The sequence below is a fragment of the Mustela lutreola genome, chromosome 10 (genome assembly GCF_030435805.1).
Source record: "Mustela lutreola isolate mMusLut2 chromosome 10, mMusLut2.pri, whole genome shotgun sequence".
Lineage (NCBI taxonomy): Eukaryota > Metazoa > Chordata > Mammalia > Carnivora > Mustelidae > Mustela > Mustela lutreola.
The window spans coordinates 6,078,953-6,100,818 of NC_081299.1; the positions used below are offsets into that span (position 1 = coordinate 6,078,953).

The 21,866-nt window shown below is 48.1% G+C and overlaps 1 protein-coding gene across 1 annotated transcript in view; it reads left to right on the forward strand.

Annotated features, from left to right (window-relative positions):
- The first annotated feature begins 4,000 nt into the window (after positions 1-4,000).
- Positions 4,001-21,866, forward strand: part of CA6 (carbonic anhydrase 6) — a 30,445-nt gene continuing 12,579 nt past the window's right edge. The window contains exons 1-5 of the mRNA XM_059137382.1: positions 4,001-4,063; positions 9,266-9,404; positions 11,533-11,712; positions 17,997-18,145; positions 18,813-18,905. Coding sequence (XP_058993365.1) covers positions 9,326-9,404; positions 11,533-11,712; positions 17,997-18,145; positions 18,813-18,905 — 501 coding nt within the window. The 5' untranslated portion in view covers positions 4,001-4,063; positions 9,266-9,325. The remainder of the gene's footprint in view (positions 4,064-9,265; positions 9,405-11,532; positions 11,713-17,996; positions 18,146-18,812; positions 18,906-21,866) is intronic.

Here is a 21,866-nt window from a genome sequence, read left to right on the forward strand (position 1 = left end):
TCGATCCCAGGACCCTGAGATCATGACCTGAGCCGAAGGCAGCGGCTTAACTCACTGAGCCACCCAGGCGCCCCTGAACACTGAACATTTTTAAGTGCACAATTTGGCGTCATTAAGCACATTTATGATGTCGTGCGACTACCACTACCACCCATCTCCAGAAGTTTTTTTCTCCAGAAGTTTTCCATCTTCCCAAATAGAAACAGGACCCACTCAACAGCAGTGCCCTGTCCCCAGGGTCCTGGTAACTTCTATTCCCCTTTCTGTGTCTATGACTCTGCCCACTCCAAGTACCTCTTGTAAGTGGAATCATGCAGTGTGTGTCTTTTTTTGTCTGGCTTCTCTCACTTGGCATGTTTTCCGGGGTCATCCTGGTCGTAGTGTGTGTCTGTCAGAATTTCATTCCTAGCTCACACTGTGGTGGTAGTGGTTTTGTGATATAGACATGTATCATGTTAATACACTGTTCACCTTAAACTTAACACAAGGTTAGCTGTCCATTTTATCTCAATAAAGCTGGAAAAGAAATAAATAAAAATGCTTCCCTTCTTTTTAAAGGTTGAATAAAACGGCGCTGTATACACATACCACATTTGGTTTATCCATGCATCTGTCGAAGGGCATGCGGGCTGTTTGCACTTTTTGGTTATGAGGAACAATGCTGCTATGAACATGCATGTGCAAGTGTCTGAGTTGCAGCTTTCGATTCTTTTGAGTGTGGATCAAGAAGTGAAGAGACTCCTGGCTCTGTCAGAAGAGCATGAGATGCTTGGTATCTGGGTGGTGAGTTGGAGCCCCATGTTGGGTGTAGAGATTACTTAAATGAATAAATAAATAAAGACTTTTAAAAAAAAGTGGAATTGTTGAATGATACGGTAATTCTTTTTTTTTTTTTTTTTAAGATTCTATTTATTTATTTGACAGACAGAGAGCACAAGCAGGCAGAGTGGCAGGCAGACGGAGAAGAAAAGTAAGGTCTCCACCAAGCAGGGAGCCTGATGTGGAACTTGATCCCAGGACCTTTGGATCATGACCTGAGCCGAAGGCAGCTGCCCAACCAACTGAGCCACCCAGAGACCCCTAATACAGTAATTCTGTATTTAGTTTTTTGAGGAATTGTCAAACAGTTTTCCTTCATTATTAACTGTTTAATTGACGTTTCACGCATCGGTGAGGGCATAAATCATACATGAGCATTTCACTTAATCATCTCAGATCAACGCCCAGATCAGAATCCTCACTGGCTCTCCAGGAGGCCCCTTGTGTTCCCCTCCAGTCACCCTCCTCCCCCCAGAGACTAGTTTTGCTGGCTTTGGAACTTTATACAAATAGAATCATTTTTTGTTCTTCGGTGATTGCTTTTGTTCATTTAACATATCATGAGAATCCTCCGTGTAGTTCCCTGTAAAAGTAGCTAATTCATTCCTCTGTGCAAATACACCACCATGGGGGCGTCTGGCTGGCTCACTGGGCAGAGTGCTACTCTTGATCTCAGGGCTGTGAGTTTGAGCCCCATATTGGGTGTGAAATTGATTTAAAATTTCTAATCTGGGGGCACCTGGGTGGCTCAGTGGGTTAAGCCGCTGCCTTCGACTCAGGTCATGATCTCAGGGTCCTGGGATTGAGTCCCACATCAGGCACTCTGCTCAGCAGGGAGCCTGCTTCCTCCTCTCTCTCTCTGCCTGCCTCTCTGCCTACTCGTGATCTCTGTCTGTCAAATAAATAAATAAAATCTTTAAAAAAAATTCTCTAAAAAAAATTTCTAATCTGGAAAACTTTCCCTTCTTTATTGCTCTGGCCTGGACCTCCAGGTAAATTTTAAATTTTAAATTGGGGTAGCAAGTCTCTTTCCTGATGTCAGAGGGAAACTTCCAGTATTTCACCATTATGATGTCAGAGGGAAACTTCCAGTATTTCACCATTTATTGTAGAATTAGAATTTTTTGTAGATATTCTCTGTCAAATTGAGAAAATTCCCTCTTTCCCCTAATTTCTGAAGAGGCTTTTAAAAAATTTATTTTTTATTTTTTTAAAGATTTTATTTATTTATTTGACAGACAGAGATCACAAGTAGGCAGAGAAGCAGGCAGAGGGGGTGGGGAAGCAGACTCCCTGCTGAGCAGAAACCCTAGTTTGGGGCTGGATCCCAGGACCCTGCGATCGTGACCTGAGTCAAAGACGGAGGCTTAACCCACTGAGCCATCCAGGCGCCCCGTGGCTTTTTTTTTTTTTTTTTTTAAATCGTAAGTGGATTTTGATTTTTTCTTTTGCTTGGTGAATTTTATTGATTGATATTCTCTTCACATGCGGAAATGCTTTTAATATCCTTTTCTCCTATTTTTTTGTTACATTGATTTTCGGATGTTAAACTAACCTTGCATTCCCAACCTCTGGTGACATATTATTCCACTTATATATCCCTGCCTTGGTGAGCTCTAATGTTTTCCAAGAGACTTTTCAAAAAACTAATTTGTCCTTGGGGCACCTGGCTGGCTCAGTCACAGGAGTGTGAGACTCTTAATCTCTGGGTTGTGAGTTCCAGCCCCTCACTGGGTGCAGACATTACTTAAAAATAAAATCTTTAAAAAAAAAATGGGCGCCTGGGTGGCTCACTCGGTGAAGCGTCTCCCTTCAGCTCAGGTCATGATCCCAGGGTGCTGTGATTGAGTCCCACGTCAGGCTCCCTGCTCAGCGGGGAGTCTGCTTCTCTCTCTGCCCCTCCCCCTAACTCGTGTTCTCTCTCTTTCCTCTCTCTCAAATAAATAAATAAAATATTTTAAAAAATAATTTGTCCGGCATTTCTAATTTTCTTGTTGAAAGTGTTGGTAAAAAAGTGAGTTAGGCTTCCTTTGCTGAGGAGGAAAAACCTTAAAGATTTAAAATTTTGGTGTATCTGTTATCTTTTCCTTTTCAGTCTTAGATCAAGATCACAGAGGTATGTATGGGCACAAGGCAAAGGGTTTTATATTTCTGATGCAGAGACTGTCCTTCCATGTCAGACTGTAACTTGGGCCAAAAGGTGACTCCTCTGCCCCCCTTGAAGCATACCAAGGAGCAGCATACCACCTGCTCCTGGGAGACTGACCACACTGGGTCTTTGACACCCTTTCCTAAAGTGCTACTGACACATTTTCAGGTTACTGGGTTGCTCTGCTGGTCCAACCAGCTGACCTGGGTCATACCGTGGTATGACTGTTAAGAACTCAGAAAATTGCCCAGCTGTAGGTCTTCTCCCCACAGATCAGCCCTTCTCCAAGTTGTTCCCTCACAGCCCGCACCATCCCTGGCGTGTTTGGTGACATTGAATCTAAACCCAGTTTTCAGTGGCTTAAAGTTTCATTTAGCTTTGGGTCCCTACCTCATTCTTTGTGTTAGGCTGTATATTTCCCCTGGCCCCAAATGTCCATGTCCTGGTCCCTGGAACCTGTGAATGTCACAAGAGACTTGCAGATATGATTAAGGACCTTGAGATGGGGGAGATTATCCTGGATTTTTGGGGTGGGTCCTACATCCGGTCTCAAGCATCCTCGTAAGAGGGAAGCAAGAAGACGCAAGGAGTAGGAGGCGTGGCGGTTGAAACGAGCTGGGAGGGATTCTGGGAGGGAGGCTAGTGACTGCAGAAGCTTGAAAGCGTTAAGGAATGGATTTTCCCCCTCAAAGTCTCCAGAAGGAACCAGCCTTGCCAACAGCCTGACTTGAGCCCAGTGAAACTGCTTTTTGGATTTCTGACCCCTGAATCTGGAAGAGAATACATTATGTTGTTTTCAGCCCTGAGTTTGCTGTGGTTTGTTATAGCAGCAACAGGAAACTGATACAGTCTACTTTCACAACCATTCGCTTGAGTGTAAGGGGGAGAGTCAGAACTCAGTATAGATTTGGAATTGTTTACTGACTGGTTTCAGGGTGGAGCTGACAGGCATGGACTGTCCTCCAGAAGGCAGGTGGGTGTGGAGTGCATGAAAGGGATATAAGCAAGACTCTGGTCTACAGATGAAGAAGAAGCAGCAGATGGTCCAGCCAGCAGGTGCAAAAGAGAGGACCGGTTCCAACGCCAGGTCTTATGGTGAGTTTACACAGATAAGGTGCTCTGAATGTTAATGGCAGGCTGGGCTGTAAATGTTGTTAGGAGTTGGTTCCGGTTTTGTTAATACCTAAACTAATAATGGAGAAAAGAATTTCCACCAGGGTTTTGGTCTGGGTGGTATTTTTGTGTGTGAATGTGTGGGGAGATGTTACTGGACCAAGGGTAGATATGATGGAGGGATCTGCCTGCTGGTAGACACCCTAAATACTGAATTCTGGGGGGATGGATGAGTTGGAAGATATCCTATAAGACTGGGTATCTTCCCAGAGAGGTTGGTGGAGGAAACATGGGCATCCCACTGATGCAGGTGGATATGGCTGAATAGTCTGCCAGCAGATTATTTAAAGATTTTATTTATTTATTTGACAGAGATCACAAGCAGGCAGAGAGGCAGGCAGAGAGAGAGGGAAGCAGGCTCCCTACTGAGCAGAGAGCCCAATGCGGGGCTCGATCCCAGGACCCTGAGATCATGACCTGAGCAGAATGCAGAGGCTTTAACCCACTGAGCCACTCAGGCGCCCCCAGCAGATTATTTAATATGACAATTTAGTTACATTAATACTTACATATAGGGACATAGTTGCAAGTCAGAAAGGAAATAAATACTTTTTATATAAGTCAAAAAAGATGATTCAAGGTTGCCTAGCTGGCTCACTTGGTAAGAGCATACGACTCTTGATCTAGGTTGTGAGTTCAAGTCCCATGCTGGGTGTAGAGCTTACTTAAAAAAATAAAATAAGGGGTACCTGGGTGGTTCAGTGGGTTAAATCCTCTGCCTTTGGCTCCCGTCATGATCCCAGGGTCCTGGGATCTAGGCCTGCATCAGGCTTTCTGCTCAGCAGGGAGCCTGCTTGCTCCCCCATCCCGCGCTCTGCCTGCCCCTCTGCCTACTTGTGATCTCCCTCTCTCTCTGTCAAATAAATAAAATTTTTAAAAAATATTTTATTTATTTGACAGAGAGAGAGAGAGATCACAAGTAGGCAGAGGGGCAGGCAGAGAGAAGGAAGCAGGATCTCTGCTGAGCAGAGGCTTTAACCCACTGAGCCACCCAGGCGCCCCAAATAAATAAATTTTTTAAAAATCTAAAAAAGGAGCACCTGGGTGGCTCGGTGGGTTAAGCCTCGGCCTTCGGCTCAGGTCATGATCTCAGGGTCTTGGGATCGAGCCCCACATGGGGCTCTCTGCTTGTCAGGGAGCCTGCTTCCCCCCCTCTCTCTGCCTGACTCTCTGCCTACTTATGATCTCTCTCTCTCTCTCTCAAATAAATAAACAAAATCTTAAAAAAAAAAATCTAAAAGAAAATAAAAGATATGCAAAAAAAAAAAAGGTGCTTCAGAGTTTGCATATTTTGGCTTTAGTACAACCTGTGTGGGCTCTCAGTTCAGCTCCATTCATTCTTCTTGTGCATGTAATTCTAAGATGTGTAGTCAACTGATTTCTAGCCAAACTGGTAAAAACCAGTACACAAAAAGGCAGGAGATGAGCGCAGGCAAACAGATGACCCTAAGAGGAAACAATTGGCTGCCCATGTGACCAGTGCTATCTGCAAAAATTAAGCAGAAACACACGGGTACCTCCAGACACTCGTGCTGCCCAGCGCGGCTCCGGCCTGGCAGTCTCCATACAGTCCTCCAACAAAAGGGTTAGCTCCTGGCAAAGCACGGGGCTTCCAGACCTGCCAAGGCACCAAGTCTCACTTCTGTCCTGATTGGTCACGCGCTGGCCTTCTCAATGTTAATAATTAGAATACCTCTCAGGAACATCAGCTTATATTGCTTTAATAACTAAGCTAGCCAATCCCCGCCCTCAACATCTAAGAAATCAAAAAATATACCAGGGGTTGTTTCATGTAGGGAGAACAGTCTTATATAGTTATAGGCCCAGGGGACATTTAATAGGTGATGATGCAAGATAATTGATTTTCCTCTCAGTGAGTCTCAGTCATTAGGAAAAGTTTAATTATGTTTAGCTAAATCTGTTTAAGAAAATAGGCATGATTGTAATACATTTGAGAAGTTTTAATCCAAAAGAGACTGTGTGTTGGTACTTATGTAGAATGGAGCCTTTAACCAGCTAGAAAGTTCACTTGTTGAGCATGACTCATTCTTTAGGATTCCTGAGCTAGCTCTCCTGAATGAAATGGTGGCCCATCTGTATTACTATAACCAGAATGTGCATATTCTTGGGTAGACAGACCCATTCTTCTAGGCTAGTCTTATGCAAACCTGAGCATTGGCTCACCTGGGCTGACTTGACCACCCCTCCCTGCTCACCTGGGCTGACCACTCCTCCCTGCTCACCTGGGGTGATCACCCTCCCTGCTCACCAGGGTTGACCTTGTCTCTCCGCTCACCTGGGTTGACCTCTTCTCCCTGCTCCCCTGGGTTGACCACCCCTCCCAGCTCACCTGGGCTGATGGTGCTTCCCTGTTTACCTGGGCTGATCACACATCCTTGCTTCTTCCTTTCCTTTGCCTCCGTGGGCCTCCGTCACGGCGCTGTGGTGGCACTGAGGAAGAACAAAGCTCCCTTCTCATTTTTGATATGGTATTACTTTGAAAATGGCATACTTGTCAGTTCGTCTCAGCCAGTCCCTCAAGCCATAGGGCTAGAAAAACAGGAGTTTAGAATTAGACACAGCTTTGATGAGCCAGAGATGTGGTCTGATGATGGCAGAAGCGAGTTCAGAGTCGAATGTGACACCCTAAAAAAACAAGTTAAAATGAAACAAATCTCGAACCAAAACAAGCAGCATGCTTCGCAAATACAAGGAGGAAACTCATGTTCAAAGTGAATGGAAAATTTTGTGGTTGAAGAAGACAGTGAGTCAGGGGACGCCTGGGTGGCTCAGCGGGTTAAGCCTCTGCCTTCCGCTCAGGTCATGATCCCAGGGTCCTGGGATCGAGCCCCGCATCGGGTTCTCTGTTTGACGGGGAGCCCGCTTCCTCCTCTCTCTGCCTGCCTCTCTGCCTACTTGTGATCTCTGTCTGCCAAATAAATAAATAAATTCTAAAGAGAAAAAAATGTCTAAAAAAAAAAAAAAAAGAAGAAGAAGAAGACAGTGAGTTAGAGTGTAGGCAAAGAAAGGGACCCTGCTTGACGGTGTTGACGATGTCATTAGAGTCTGCCACCGAGAAGAGGGAGGGACCCTCTTTCTCTAGTAAGATGCGCTCATTAGCAGGTGGGTCCCGGCTGGTCGGACCACTCGATTAACCCAATTACTCACTCTAACCGCCTGTTGTCCACGTTAGCCAGCGGCACAGATTCCCAGCCCTCCCCGGTTCTTGCCCGAGCCAAGGATTCAGAGAAGGATGGCTGCTTGGTGAGGTTGCTAAAACGACAGACTCACGTGTGCTTACTGGAGGCCTCCGTGGGGCAGCAAAAGGGCCGGGGCTCCCTGGGCGTCCCCCAAACTCTGAGTGCAGGACAGGGGAACCCGTGGGAAATGGAGTCATGGGGAGTAACCGACGCCCTCCCATTCCTGGGCAGTGGCTGTGGACACCTGCTCCCTGAGCCCTCCTTCCTGTGAGGATGGGTCCTGTCTCCTCACACTGCCCTGTGCCCCCCACTCCCTCCCTCTCTCTGCGGGCTGCCCCTACCCCTCACTCAGCCTCCCTTTCCCTCCTGCCTCCCCCGCTCGGGCTCTGCACCAGCAGCCGCCGCCCCCTGTGACTTTCAGGCTCCCTCTGTGCTCCCTCTTTCCTCGAGTCCCACCTCAGATTCCCAAGAAAAACGCTTACACGCCTGGTTCGTGTTTCCCTGCCCGCTCGATGTCAGGGGTCCCTGGCCTTGGGGAAGGTCCCCGGCGTCCTTGCTGTCCTCAGGAGAAGTGGGGTCTCACCCAGGGCTGGAGCCCAGCAGGCAGGACGTGACTCTCTTTGCAAAGACTGGAGAGCAAGCTTCTAATTTCTGAAAACGTGTAAGAGAGTTCCAGCAGGGGGGGGATGAGTCCTTCATTTTCCCTCCAGCCCCTCACTAACGGGCTGGCTTCCTTTCTTCGTAAAGTGAGGGATCTGGGTAGAAGGTGCTGCCAGTGGCCACACACAAGGAGGGAGGTCCTCTCGTGAACGCTTATTCAAGGTGGGGAAACTGAGGCATAGAGGGGGTGAGTAACTTGCTCGGGGTCCCACACAGCTCATCAGTGGCAGAGCGGGGATCGGAAGAACCCTTGCTCTTGGCCAGAATCCTTTCGCGCTGGCGCGGAGTGGGTCCAGCATCCTCTGGGCTCCAGGGAGGGGGCATGTGACGAGCTCGGGGAGGGGGACGGGGTAGCGCTGCTCTCCAGAACAGGATGTCCTCTGTGTCCGGGCAGAGCCCCGTGCGCCCTGGGGGATGCTGCTTGCCCTGTGCCTTTGCCCTCTCGGAAGGGCATGGGAAATGCTGACCTGTCAGCAGGTATAAACTCAAAAGTTTCTCCCTCAGCGGGTTTCAAGGACTGTTTACCCAAGGAGACACGGAAGGATTAGGCACACCGCCCATCCAACCCGTCTGGGTGTGACTGGGCCCATGGCAGCTGTCAGAACAAAGGCTTCCCCTGGAGAAACAGGATGCCCACACAGGCTCCATGGCCCCGAGGAATGCCCTGGGATGTGGGTCCCGAGCTGGGGCCCCAGGGTCCACAGGTGATTCAAGAGCGAGGCCAAGAACAGGGCCTCCAGGTGGGACTCTCTGGTCCATGCCCAAGCCTGGGGGGTGAGGGCCAGGCACGCCATTTCCAAGGACAGCTGGCCGAGACAGCCCAGGTCTGCAGGGGCAGCCTCTGGGCACTGCTGAGATGGGCAGGAGATGCCAAGCCGAATCTGGCGAGGGCTTTCAGGGACAGCCCTCACCCATTCCCAGAGTCCCCGCTTGCCAGGATCAAGGGCACAGGAAATGTCATTGTCCCGGGAAATCCTTCCCATCCTGCCTCTCTCTGCCTTGGGCCTTTCCCCTGTCCTGTGGGCACTCATCTACAAAGGGTGCACTGTGTGGTCCTTCAAGGGAGTTTTCATAAGTTAGGACATGGAACAACCCCAAGCGTGGGCTCAGCACACGTGGCGATGACACCAGCGGGCCTGGGCGAGCGCACGTCACCTGGCCCGTCACCAGAGTCACAAGGACCATTGTGGGAAGGTGTTATTGTTTTAGTGGGCGCAGCGGAGGGTGGGTCAGTCAGCGAGACTGGGTAAATTGTTATTTACAGTTTCTGAGCTTTTAAAAGAAGAGCGCCCCAGGATCAGCGCGATTCCAGACCCGTGGCACCATGATGGCTCTGGTGGCTCTGGTGGCTCTGCTCTTCCTGGGGGCCCAGGCCCAGCACGGGTCTGAGTGGAGCTACTCAGGTAAGCGCCCCCCTTACACCCGCTGGGTTTGTGCCTTTCCTTGTCACCCTCACCCCTGCGGGAGCTGCCCTGTCCGCCTACAGAGAGTGTGCAGAACTCAGACCTCCAATCGGGGACAAGGGGAGCTTGCTCTCCCTTCGTGGACAACCAGGTCTTGGTCGGGGATGCCCAAGATTCCCCGGCAGGTGTTTTTGCCTTAGAACCTTTCCTGGCCATGCTCCTGGTTGGAAGCCCGCTTGCCGCCACTGACTGCAAAGCCCTCTGCTTTCTCGGGCTCTGCAGTGGAGGAGGAAGTTGCTAGAACAGGCTCCCTGCCATCTCACAGAGGTCGCGCGGGTTTGTGGAGTTTTCTTCTTGGAGAGTTCATGGTCTCTCTGGAAGTTTACCCAGAACATCCTGACTTCCTGAGAACCCAACACCTTTGCACAGCCTCCGGGGCTGCCGCCTCCCAGTAGCCATGACCTTGCTAAGGTCCACAGGTGCACATCTGGACCCGAGTCACCCCCCCCATGGGGTGGTGAAGAGAGCTCCTGCCCTGCCCCCCTTTCCCTACACTGCACCCAGGGATCGGGCTCTGGAGGACTCTCAGGGCTGCTGACTGACTTACTCTCCCCACGGTGCCCCCACCAGCTTTGGACCCCAAGGGAAGCATATATTCATGGTGGATGCGTGTCTTGTTGAGTTAAGGGCAGCAGAATTAGGGAGATCATGGGTGGCTCAGAGAGTCCGGCGTCAGAGGGCAGGGCGTCAGCTGTGGCCTATGGCTCCGCTCTGGAGCAGAGGAGGCCACACGTGGCCAGAGCCGTGGAGGCCCTGGAGTTCAGCTTTGTGCGGCTCGTTGGTACGAAGGGTGGTTCAGAAGGATAAGCAAGAGAAAGATTCCAACAGGCAGGTCTTGTCCTTCTCGGGCTCAGCCCAGCCCACGAGACCGCAGGCCTTCCTGAAAGCCGTCAGGGGCCCAGCAACACTTGGGGAGGCTACTTCAAAGGCCTTTTAGGAATCCTCGGGAAATCTGCAGCACAGCTAGGGACACAGGCCAAAGCCTCTTGATCCATGCAGGGGCTGTGCTTGGGGCCACCGGCCTTGATCCTGGCATCCCACCTCTGGGAAAGAATTGTTTAAATACTGGTTTGTAGGATTAAATCGAGAAGAGCAGAGAAATAAAAAATTGACTTTTCTGTTGATTGCAAAACCAAGCAACTGTGAGGGGTCCCCAAACAAACACCTTCCTTAAAACAAGCCAGGCATTTGCCATACAGCTACTCCCTAACGGGGGGAGAGCTTGGATTCCCGACTGCGAAGGTGTGGGCCCATTATAGCGACGAGCTTTCTTCCTTTCCTCCCTGGAATGATCACGCACTCTAAAATGAGACATTTCCTTACTTTGGTTTTTTTCAACTAATCACTTTGGTCATCTTTGAACCTGATGCTTTACCTTCTTGTCCTGAATCCATAGGTGTAGGCAACCTGGGGGTCTCTACCCTACTGAGACCCAGCGCATGGGGCTGGAGCAAGGAAACAGTTGGGGGGGTGCTGCAGAGGGAGCGGGCGCTGCATGATTGTTGGGAGAGGGGAAGGAAAGCTGTGCCATTAGAAGAACATGGGGACTGGACCCCTAAGAGTAATTCAGTAACACCAAGCCCTGAGGAGCCTTCTAGTGCATTTATCCCCATTCCAGGGGAAAACCAAGCTACATAAATATAAATATTAAAAAATATAAATATATATATTACATAAAATATATATAATATAAAAATATGAATCATACAACATATGTTATATATATTAAATATAGATTTAATAGATTTAATATAATATATACAATATATTTACTATAAACATACATATAAAAATATAAACATAAAAATATATTAAAATTTATATATTAAAGACCTTTATTGTTTTCCAAACACCAACTGTTCTTGGTGCCAGTGACAACAGGGGAGTTTGGAATCCGGGTCACGTCCCCGAGACACCAGGTTCTACGAAGCAGATTCTGACTTCTAGGGGTCAGGCTCTGCTTTCTAGAAGGTAGACCTCTAACCTTGATCCTGGCCTCCTGCTGGGCAGGCCCTGCTGTGCGCTGAGTCCCTCCAACTCTGACCCCCTTGGCTCTCTCCTATCACAGAGGGGGCGCTGGATGAACTGCATTGGCCAAGGGAGTACCCCACCTGCGGCGGGAGGAGACAGTCCCCCATCAACCTGGAGAGGAGAAAAGTTCAGTACAACCCCTCCCTGAAGGCTCTGAACCTGACAGGCTACGGGGTCCAGGAGGGCGAGTTCCGCATGATCAACAACGGCCACACAGGTAAGGAGCAGGTGGCAGGACGCTGTCCCCTCACACTCAGCCCCAGCAGCAGGTGCCAGATGCCGGAGCGGCCTGAGGGAGATGCAGAGCGCAGGCTGGGCGCTGCAGGCCACAGGCGGGTGGTGGCCCCCACGCCAAGCTTTGCACGGGGTGGAGGGGGGGTTTGGTGCTCAGTCTTTGGCCTCAATTCCTGGCTGGATCCTTCCTTCCGCGGGCTGACCTCTCCCCCAGCTCACTCCAACCCCGCCAGTGGGAAATGCAGCCCACGGAGTCTGTGCCGCTGACGCCAGGGACCCGCTTGTCCTCGGGGATCTGTGCCCTCGTCTGATTTTTCCATATTTTCTGCATTGAGTCTGATTGGCTCAAAATGCCTGACAGGAGGGCCCAGGATTTCTCAAAGGTTTTATTTATTTTTCTAGAGATAGATTTATTTATTTATCAGAGAGAGCAAGAACACAAGCAGGGGGAGTGGGAGAGGGAGAAGCAGGCTCCCTGATGAGCAGGGAGCCTGATCTGGATCCCAAGACTCTGGGATCGTGACCTGAGCCAAAGGCAGATGCTTAATCGACTGAGCCACCCAGGCATCCTTCAAAGGTTTTAAAAAGAGACTCTTGGGGCCTTGAATGGGTCCTCTTCTAGGGAGGAGGTAGAGGTCAGACAGGAAAAGGCTGACTTGGGTCTTGTAGACCACCCCCAGTTCAGAAGCCTGGACTGGACAACTGGAAAACCCTTGCTTTGTGTTTACTGAACATACTTTTTTTTTTTTTTTTTTTTAAGATTTTATTTATTTATTTGACAGAGAGAAATCACAAGTAGACGGAGAGGCAGGCAGAGAGAGAGAGAGGGAAGCAGGCTCCCTGCTGAGCAGAGAGCCTGATCCCAGGACCCTGAGATCATGACCTGAGAAGCGGCTTAACCCACGGAGCCACCCAGGCGCCCCTGAACATACTTTTGATTTTCCAAGTGGGCCCCTCTCCTCTGAGCCTCATGATACCCCCACCCATGGCAGGGGTCATTGTTAGGGCTGGAGGTGAGGACATTGGGAGGCTGAAGGACTTAAGGTCACCTGGTCTCTGGCGGCTGAGCTGCACCCAGGCCACTCCCTGCCCCTGGATGTCTGATTCCTCAACCCTGTCTTCCTCCTCGGACACCCCCCTCCCCACTTCCTCCTGGGCTAGGCCGACTTACTGCCCACCCACATAGGTGCCTGGGGTCACAGGATTTAGATCTCCTATTTGCACAATTGAGAAGATAAAAGCAGTTGCCCTTGATGGGTTGGTAGACCCAGGAGAGTGAAGAGCTATAAAAGCCCTCAGGCACATGTGGCCTGGATCCCTGAACTCCACAAATAATTCATGAAAGCCTGATTTTATCTTTAATGTCAAGCTCCTACTTCCAAAGTTTCTCTCTGAAGCCTCCAGCAAATTGGCAGATTGCAAACCCCCTCCCCCGTTTTTTTGGTTCAATAAACATTTATTTTGGTTCATACCAACATGAACATTAATAATTACAGTAATGGTTGGGCCAGATTAGGGGAACCTTAAGTCATGGCTCTTCCAAGAGAGGATAATTAGACCCGCAGTTCTCAGTATTTGAAATCTAAGAATTTGACCTCAGGCTTTTTCTTAAGGACTCCTTTTCTTTGTTAAAACAGTAATAATTAAATAACATTGTCAATCGCTGAAATTGCCCTTCGTCCAGTCCTTGCCCTCGATGAAGAGGGGCTACAGGTAGCAACTGAAGGCAGGGAGGAAGCTGGGTTGACCCCACCAGGACAGGCAGCCGGAAGTATCGAACGACTGAAAACCCCCACTGGTGACATGGACCTGCCGGGTAGGGCTTTGTGCTGAGGACCCAGGAGAGGGGAAGTGTTAGGAAGGTCCTAGCTTCCCAGGGGGTCCCAGTGGCTCCCTCCTCCCAGTTTGGAGAAAACCCTGGAACTTCCTCCTATGGGCTGTACTGGGTTCTCTAGAGGCTGGTAGCCTGTAGGGTCCCCAGTCCACCTGACATCATGTCAAACCTATGGGAAAGCACTCAAACAGCTCCCATTACTTAACGTTTTTTTATGTCAAGTATTTTGCAAGATTTTTAGAATTCTTTACAATTGGCTTTACATTGTCAGCAAGCTCCAAGCTTCAAGAATTCTCCTGAAGGAAAAAGGCAACAACACCACCCCACTCAACCAATTTTCAAATCTGATAACATTTTGTTGAGTAAGTTTAACAAGAAAGTTGATACGATATAATTAAACATTTATTACTTTTGATTTTGATTAAACATTTATTACCTTTTAGATCTTAGAACCTAATATACATATATGCATATACATACACACACTTATACATGTACACACTTATATATGTACATATATACGGATATACATACACACTTATATATGTACATATATACGGACTTGTATACATGTATTTTTAATTGACTTCATTTTTTTTTTGAGCAGTCTTAGGTGCATAGCAAAATGAAGAGGAAAATGCAGAGACTTCTCATATACCCTCTGCCTCCACATACATTATCCATATTACTTACCAGAATGATATATTTTTATTTTTATTTATTTATTTTTAAAGATTTTATATATTTATTTGAAAGAGAATGAGTGAGAGAGAGCATGAGAGAGGAGAAGATCAGAGGGAGAAGCAGACTCCCCAAGGAGCTGGGAGCCCGATGCGGGACTCGATCCCGGAAGTCCAGGATCATGACCTGAGCCAAAGGCAGCTGCTCAACCAACTGAGCCACCCAGGTGCCCGAATGATATATATATATATATTTTTTTTTTTTTTAAAGATTTTATTTATTTATTTGACAGAGATCACAACTAGGCAGAGAGGCAGGCAGAGAGAGAGAGGGGGGGAAGCAGGCTCCCTGCTGAAGCAGAGAGCCCGATGTGGGGCTCGATCCCAGGACCCTGGGATCATGACCTGAGCTGAAAGCAGAGGCTTAAACTACTGAGCCACCCAGGCGCCCCGAATGATATATTTTTAAAAGATTTTATTTCTTTATTTATTTAGAGAGTGAGCAGAAGGAGGGGCAGAGGGAGAGGGAGAAAGAATCTCAAGCAGACTCAGGGCTGAGCATGGAGCCCCATATGGGGCTCCATCTCACAACCCCAAGATCATGACCAGAGCCAAAATCAAAAGTCAGTTGCTTAACCAACTGAGCCATGCAGGTCCCCCAGAAAAATACTTTTTTTTTTTTTTAAATCAAGGATGACTCTACCTTGACACAGTATAATTTGGTCCAGAGTTTGCCTTAGGGGTCATTCTTTTCTTTCTTCTTTCTTTCTTTCTTTTTTTTTTTTTTTTAAAAGATTTTGTTTATTTATTTGACAGAAAGAGATCACAAGTGGACAGAGAGGCAGACAGAGAGATGGGGGGAAGCAGGCTCCCCACCAAGCAGAAAGCCTGATGTGGGGCTCGATCTCAGGATCCCAGGATCATGACCCGAGCTGAAGGCAGAGGCTTTAACCCACTGAGTCACCCAGGTGCCCCGGTCGTTCTTAACTTACACATTCTATGGGTTTGAACCAATGAGAATGACAGTATCCATTGTTACAGAATCATACACAGTGTTTTCATGGTCCTAATTGTCCCCTGTGCTCTGCCTGTTTATCTCCCCCTCTACCCCAGCAGCCACAGACCTTTTGATTGTCTCTGTAGTTTGGACTTTTCCAGAATGTCACAGAGTTGGAATTACATAGTAGGTGGCCTTCTCAGATTGGCTTCTTTCATTTAGTAATGCATTTAAGGTTCCTCCATGTCTCTTCATGGCTTGATAACTGATTTCTTTCTTTTTTTTTTTTTAAGATTATTTATTCATTTGACAGAGAGAGAGAGATCACAAGTAGGCAGAGAAACAGGCAGAGAGAGAGAGGGGAAGAGGGCTCCCTGCTGAGCAGAGAGCCCGATGCGGGGCTCGATCCCAGGACCCTGGGATCATGACCTGAGCTGAAGGCAGAGGCTTAACCCACTGAGCCACCCAGGCACCCAATAGCTCGTTTCTTTTTAGCATTGAATAATATTCCGTTGTCTGGATAGACCACAGTTTATCCATTCACATACTGAACGGGCATCTTGGCCACTTTCAAGTTCATCATTCAGTAATTATGAATAAAGCTGTCATAGACATCCAGGTGCAGAATTTGGTTTTACCACTGGGTAAAGACCAATGAACGTGATGGTACGGCTGCGTTTAGCTTTGTCTTCCAAAGGGACCGCACCATGTCGCGCCCCCACACGCCCTGCGCGAGCTCCTGCCCGCCGCGCCCTCCCAGCATTTGCTGTAGTCAGTGTCCTGGATTTGGGCTGTTCTGATAAGTGCACGTGTATCTCACTGTTGCTCATTTGTATTTCCCTGATGACCTACAACGTGGAGTCTCCCTGAACCTGCTTATTTGCAGTCTGTGTGTCTTTGGTGAGGTGTTTGCTAAGGTTTCCAGCCCATTTTTTTTTTTTTTAAAGATTTTATTTATTATTTATTTGTCAGAGGGAGAGCAAGTGAGAGCAAGCATAGGCAGAGTGGAAGGCAGAGTCAGAGGGAGAAGCAGGCTCCCTGCGGAGCAAGGAGCCCGATGTGGGACTTGATCCCAGGACGCTGGGATCATGACCTGAGCCGAAGGCAGCTGCTTAACCAACTGAGCCACCCAGGCGTCCCCAGCCCATTTTTTTTTAAAATCAGGTTGGTTGTTTTCTTATTGTTGAGTGTTAAAGGGTTCTTTGTACATTTCGGCTAGGAGTCCTTCATCAGATGCATCTTTTGCAAATATCTTCTCCTAGTCTGAAGCTTATCTTCTAAGTCTCCTCATAGTGTCTTTTACAAGATAGAAGTTTTTATTTATTTTTTTAAAGATTTTACTTATTTACTTGAGAAAGAGAGAGGGGGGGGAGAGCACAAGCAGGTGGAGCAGCAGCAGGAGAAACAGACTCACCGCTGAGCAGGGAGCCTGACGTGGGCTCGACCCCAGGGCCCTGCGATCATGACTCGAGCCGAAGGCAGATGCCTAATGACTGAGGCGCCCAGGCGCCTCTCTTCGATGACTTTCAGCGGGAAGACCCGGCTAACAGAATAGATGCTGCTTGTCCTTTCCCAGACCTAAATTATGTACATCCTCATAGATCTTTTCCTAGGTCACTCTCTTCTCTCGCCCTCTGGAGTCTCCCTTTTCCCTGGCTCATTTCAGAATGTTCAAATGTCTCTGAGGCCTGAACCGTTGAAGCAAACAGCAGCTAGCTGACCAGAGGGACCTCCCTGGGGCCAATCTGTAGGGCACCGGGCAGGAGGAGGAAGTGGGAAGAGTAGCCCGTTTTCGGCGGCAAGAACTTAACACTTGAACGCATCCACTGATCAGAACAAGTTAAGCCCCAGGCCAGGGGTCCGTGTGTTTCCTGACTTGCTGCAGAATGTGATCTCTTGTCTTCCAAAGAGAAGTGGAAGCCTGTAGGTGATATCCTGTCCCCACCATGACCCATTCTTGGCCTGGTCTGCCTCCCCCACCCACCGTGTGATCTTGTGCCTCTGAGCAAGGAAGGCTTTCCCCCTCCCCAGGTTGGCCTCCTTGTCCATAAAAGCACTGAAGCTTACAGGGGTTTTATGGAGTGGAGTCGGCTGTTCTTTTATTTATTTATTTATTCATTCATTCATTTTATTTATTCATTTATTTGAGAGAGAGAGAGAGAGAGAGAGCGTGCGCACGAGCCGGGGGAGGGGCAGAGGGAGAAGCAGCTCCCCACTGAGCAAGGAGCTCAGTTGGGCTATTCTTAAAAAGCTACCCAGGATGATGATATTTAACACCTCAACTTGGCCTCGCAAACAGTGCTCTGGGAATAAAAGTCATCACACTAGTCCCCGGAGGTCCCCCAACCCCCCTTCCTATTCCTATGCTGTGGGCAAATCACAAAACTGGTCAGAAGCCGAGAGCGGGATTCTGGTTTCCACACCCACTGGTCATATTTTCTAGGGCATCCTCCTTCCCTAGGGCTGACAAGCTGGCCTTGTCACCCCCTCCCCTGGTGGTCCTGCCCCTGACCCCCGAGTCTGGGTAGAAGGGTGAGGACCCTGATGTGGGTGCCTGCCCAGCCGGGCTCTCCCAGCCTGCCCTGTGTGCCGGTCACCTCCTCCCCGTGAGCGACCCTGCTCAGGGCATCCTAAGCCGGCGTGGTCTTGGCTTGCTCCATGAGTGTGCAGGGGAGCGGGGGAGCTGCCTGGCCGGTAGACCCGACCCCTCGTGTCTGTGTGCACCGGCCGCAGCCCTCTCTCGTCTTCTCTCCCAGTGCAGATCAGCCTGCCTCCGACCATGCGCATGACGGCCCCCGACGGCACCCAGTACACAGCCGAGCAGATGCATTTCCACTGGGGTGGAGCGTCCTCAGAGATCAGGGGCTCTGAGCACACCATCGACGGCACCCGATTTGTGGCGGAGGTACTCTGGGGACCCCAGCCAGGTCCTCTTTCTTCTTTCCAATCCCACAGTCACTTTCCTTATGAAAACAGCCAAAGAGACTGCATGGTGACCGTCCAGTCACCCTAAGTTGATTTTTTTTTTCATTCATTCACAACCATTTAGTGATCTCTGATATGTGTCAGGGATTCAAGCAGGGTCCCCGCTCTCACAGAAAGCACAGTGCAAGGCAGGAGTTTACAGCCCACAGAACGGGGCAAGCCCTCTTGGTTTCAGCTGAATGTCTTTGTGTTAGATTTTCAGGGTTCTCTCTCTTGCATAGATCTGTCCTTAAGATGACCATGGTTTACAGTGTCCTCCAGAGCAAGGTATCTCATGCCCACCCCTGGGAGATCACAGGAGAACCCAGTGACCTCAGACGAGCCCTCCGGACACTGCCAGCTCATCTGCCTGGAGGGTGGGGTCAGGGAAATGTCCTTGAATTGCCATCTCCCCAGAATCCCACTCATTGGAGAACTTCCTGGTCTTGATGGATCTCAGACCCAGAGGGAAGGAGGTCAGAGTTGTTTAGGAGGGACAAGCTGAGGCTTTGGGTAGAGAGCACCTTTCTCTTCATTCTTCCCTGAACACCTGAAGCTCATGAAGTCTGTAGGGACCGCCCTTGACTTAACCTTTCTTGCTCCCACAGATTCACATTGTTCACTACAATTCCAAATACGAGAGCTACGACAGAGCGCAGAGTGAACCAGACGGCTTGGCTGTGCTGGCAGCCCTCATTGAGGTAGGCTGAAGTGACACATGTGACATTAGAGACTGGTGTCGCATCAGGTGTAGACAAAGGGTCTTCCCTCCTCATCTGCTACTGAGCTCACCGTCCTTAAACAACTCTGACTCAGTGAAGCCCCTGTTCACAGACACTGTGTTCCCTCTGTGTCCCCAGCCCCGGGGATCTTGGGTGAGTGCCGACAACTGATTTAAAGGAGCTGGGATCACAGCGTGGTTGGCCAAACATAAACTGGCCGGAGGGGAAGGGGAAGCTGGCCACCTGCCAGGTAAATCAACACCTGCTTTTCTGCTTTTCTCAGAAGGTCTGGAGGGTGGGACCTGCAGCTAGGTGGCGGGAAATGGTCATGAGTTCAGTCTCCCCAAACAAGTGCTAAGTTGGATAAAATGGCCAAAACCAACCATATCTCTGTTCTGGAACTGGACCAAAGTCAAACAACAAATCGAGGCATTTGTTTGTGAAAAGTGGCTAGAATTTTGAGTTAGAACAGTGGGGCTCTTCCTAGCCCCAACCTCCAGCTTCGTCAGCAAGGTCTTTTTCCTGGAGCAGGCTGGACAGGGAACCCAGCAATCTTACTGCCTAGAGGTGGATGACTCACTTGATTTGGAGTGTGAGTTGAAAGCCCATGCCCCAGGATCTATCAGTAAAGGTAATAGAAAGTGAAAGTTGTGGCTGACCTGCTAAGTGGCTGACCTCTGGATGTGTTTTGCAGCTCATCCAGATCCAGCAGCAGAGGGTGCAAACATGATGGGCTTGAGGGGTAACAAGAACTTCTGCTAAAATCGTTGACTGACCACAAAGCTATGTTGACCATATAGGTAGTTCCTAGAGGGCCCTAGGAATAAGATTTAAGAACAGAGCCAAGACATCAGCTGCTGTGTGTGGCTGGGGAGACCCATCTTGCAGATGAAGTGGAAGAAATTCCTAAACGGATACACAAACCAACAAAAGAATTTTTTAAAAATCAGAAATCATATTTACATCCTATATTACTTAAATGTCCAGTTTTCAAAAAAAAAAAAAAGTTGGACATGCAAAGAAATAGGAAAATATGATCCACATTTAAGAGGAAAAAACAACAGCCAACAGGTAATGACTCTGGTGGACTCAGGGACTTATCAGATAGGATTTTCCCAACAACCATCATAAACATGTTTAAGGACTTAAAAGAAATTGTGTTCAAAGAATTAAAGGAAAGTATAATGACAATGACTCAAAAAAGGGAAACAGAAATGACAAAAATGCACAAGTGGAAAGTCTGGAGTTGAAAAATATAATAAATAAAATGAAAAATTCACGACATGGTCTCAAAGCAGAGATGAGACAGCAGAAGGAGTCAGTACATTTGCAGATAAATCAAAGAGGAACAAAGGAAAAAGACTGAAGAAAAATGAACAAAGCCTTAGAGATTCATGGGAACAAGATCACACAGCCCAACATATACATAGTGGCAATCTGGGAGAGGAGAAAGAAAGTGAAAGAAAAAAAATGGAAGAAATAATGTTCCCATTTTCCCTCAAATTTGGTGGGAAAAAAAATAATTTACAAACTGGGAAACTGAACAAAGCCCTTGTCTGATCAGAGTCAAACTGTTGAAATCAACAAGACAAAAGGACTTTTTATAAATAGGATACTGACGTACAACTAACAGCCAACTTCTCATTAGAAACAAGTCATCAGGGCCCCTGGGTGGCTTAGTGGGTTAGGGCCTCTGCTTTCGGCTCAGGTCGTAATCCCAGGGTCCTGGGATCGAGTCCTGTATCAGGCTTGCTGCTCGGCAGGGAGCCTGCTTCCTCCTCTCTCCCTGCCTGCCTCTCTGACTACTTGTGATCTCTGTCAAATAAATAAATAAAATCTTAAAAAAAAGAAAGAAAGAAAGAAAGAAACAAGTCATCAGAAAGCCATGGAATGTCAACCAGGAATCCTAATCCAACTAACACCCTTCAACAATGAGGCGAAACAAAGGCATTCCCAGATACAGAAAAACTGAGATAATTGCTAACAGATCTGTCTTACAAGAAATATTACCCAAAACCCTTCTGGCTGAGAGGCAATGACATCAAACAGTAACTCAAATCTGCAGAAAGAAATGAAGAATGCTAGAAATGGTAACTATAAAAGACCGTCTAAAAATGTTTTTGTCTTGTCTTTAAAAGATTTCTTTTAAAAAACCCATCAGATTGTTGAAAGGAATCATTACACCACTAATTGTTGGGTTTACGATGTAGGTAGATGTAATGTCAATGACAAAAGTGAGGAAAATAGAAAGAAATAGAGCTAGCTTGGAACAAAGTCCCCATATTTTATAGGAATTAAGTTAGTACTAACCGGAGGTAGGCTGTGATAAGTTGTATATTGAACAGTAGTCCCCCCTTACCCCTGGTTTCCCTTTCCCAGGTGATAGTTACCCGTGGTCACATGCAGCCCAGAAGGAGATGTTCCTTCTAGTGATGTTTACTCCAGGAGCCTAATGCTAGGTCACAGTGCCTGCGTCATTCACCCCCGTGACCTTGTCATGCAGGCATTTGATCAAGTGCATCATCCCAAGAAGAGTGAGTGAAGTACAACAAGAGATTTGGGGAGAGACCACATTCATGTAACTTTTAATTCAGTATATTGTTATCATTGTTCTATTTGATTATTAGTTTATTGTTGTTGGTCTCTGACTGCGTCTAATTCATACACTAAACTTTACTACAGGTATGTATAGGAAAACATGTAGTATTTACAGGGTTTGGCGCTACCCATGGCTTTAGGCACCCACTGCGGGTCCCTTCAGATAAGGGGGAACAGCTGTAATCACTAGAACAACCATTAATACTTAAAAATGGTTAAATCGTGCATGGAAGGTATTTGTTTCACTCAAAAGGCTGAACAGAGGAACAAAAATCCACGAGGGACCTAGCAAAACAAATAGCGAGTGGCATTCATAGATCCAAGAAATCGGAATTCATACAC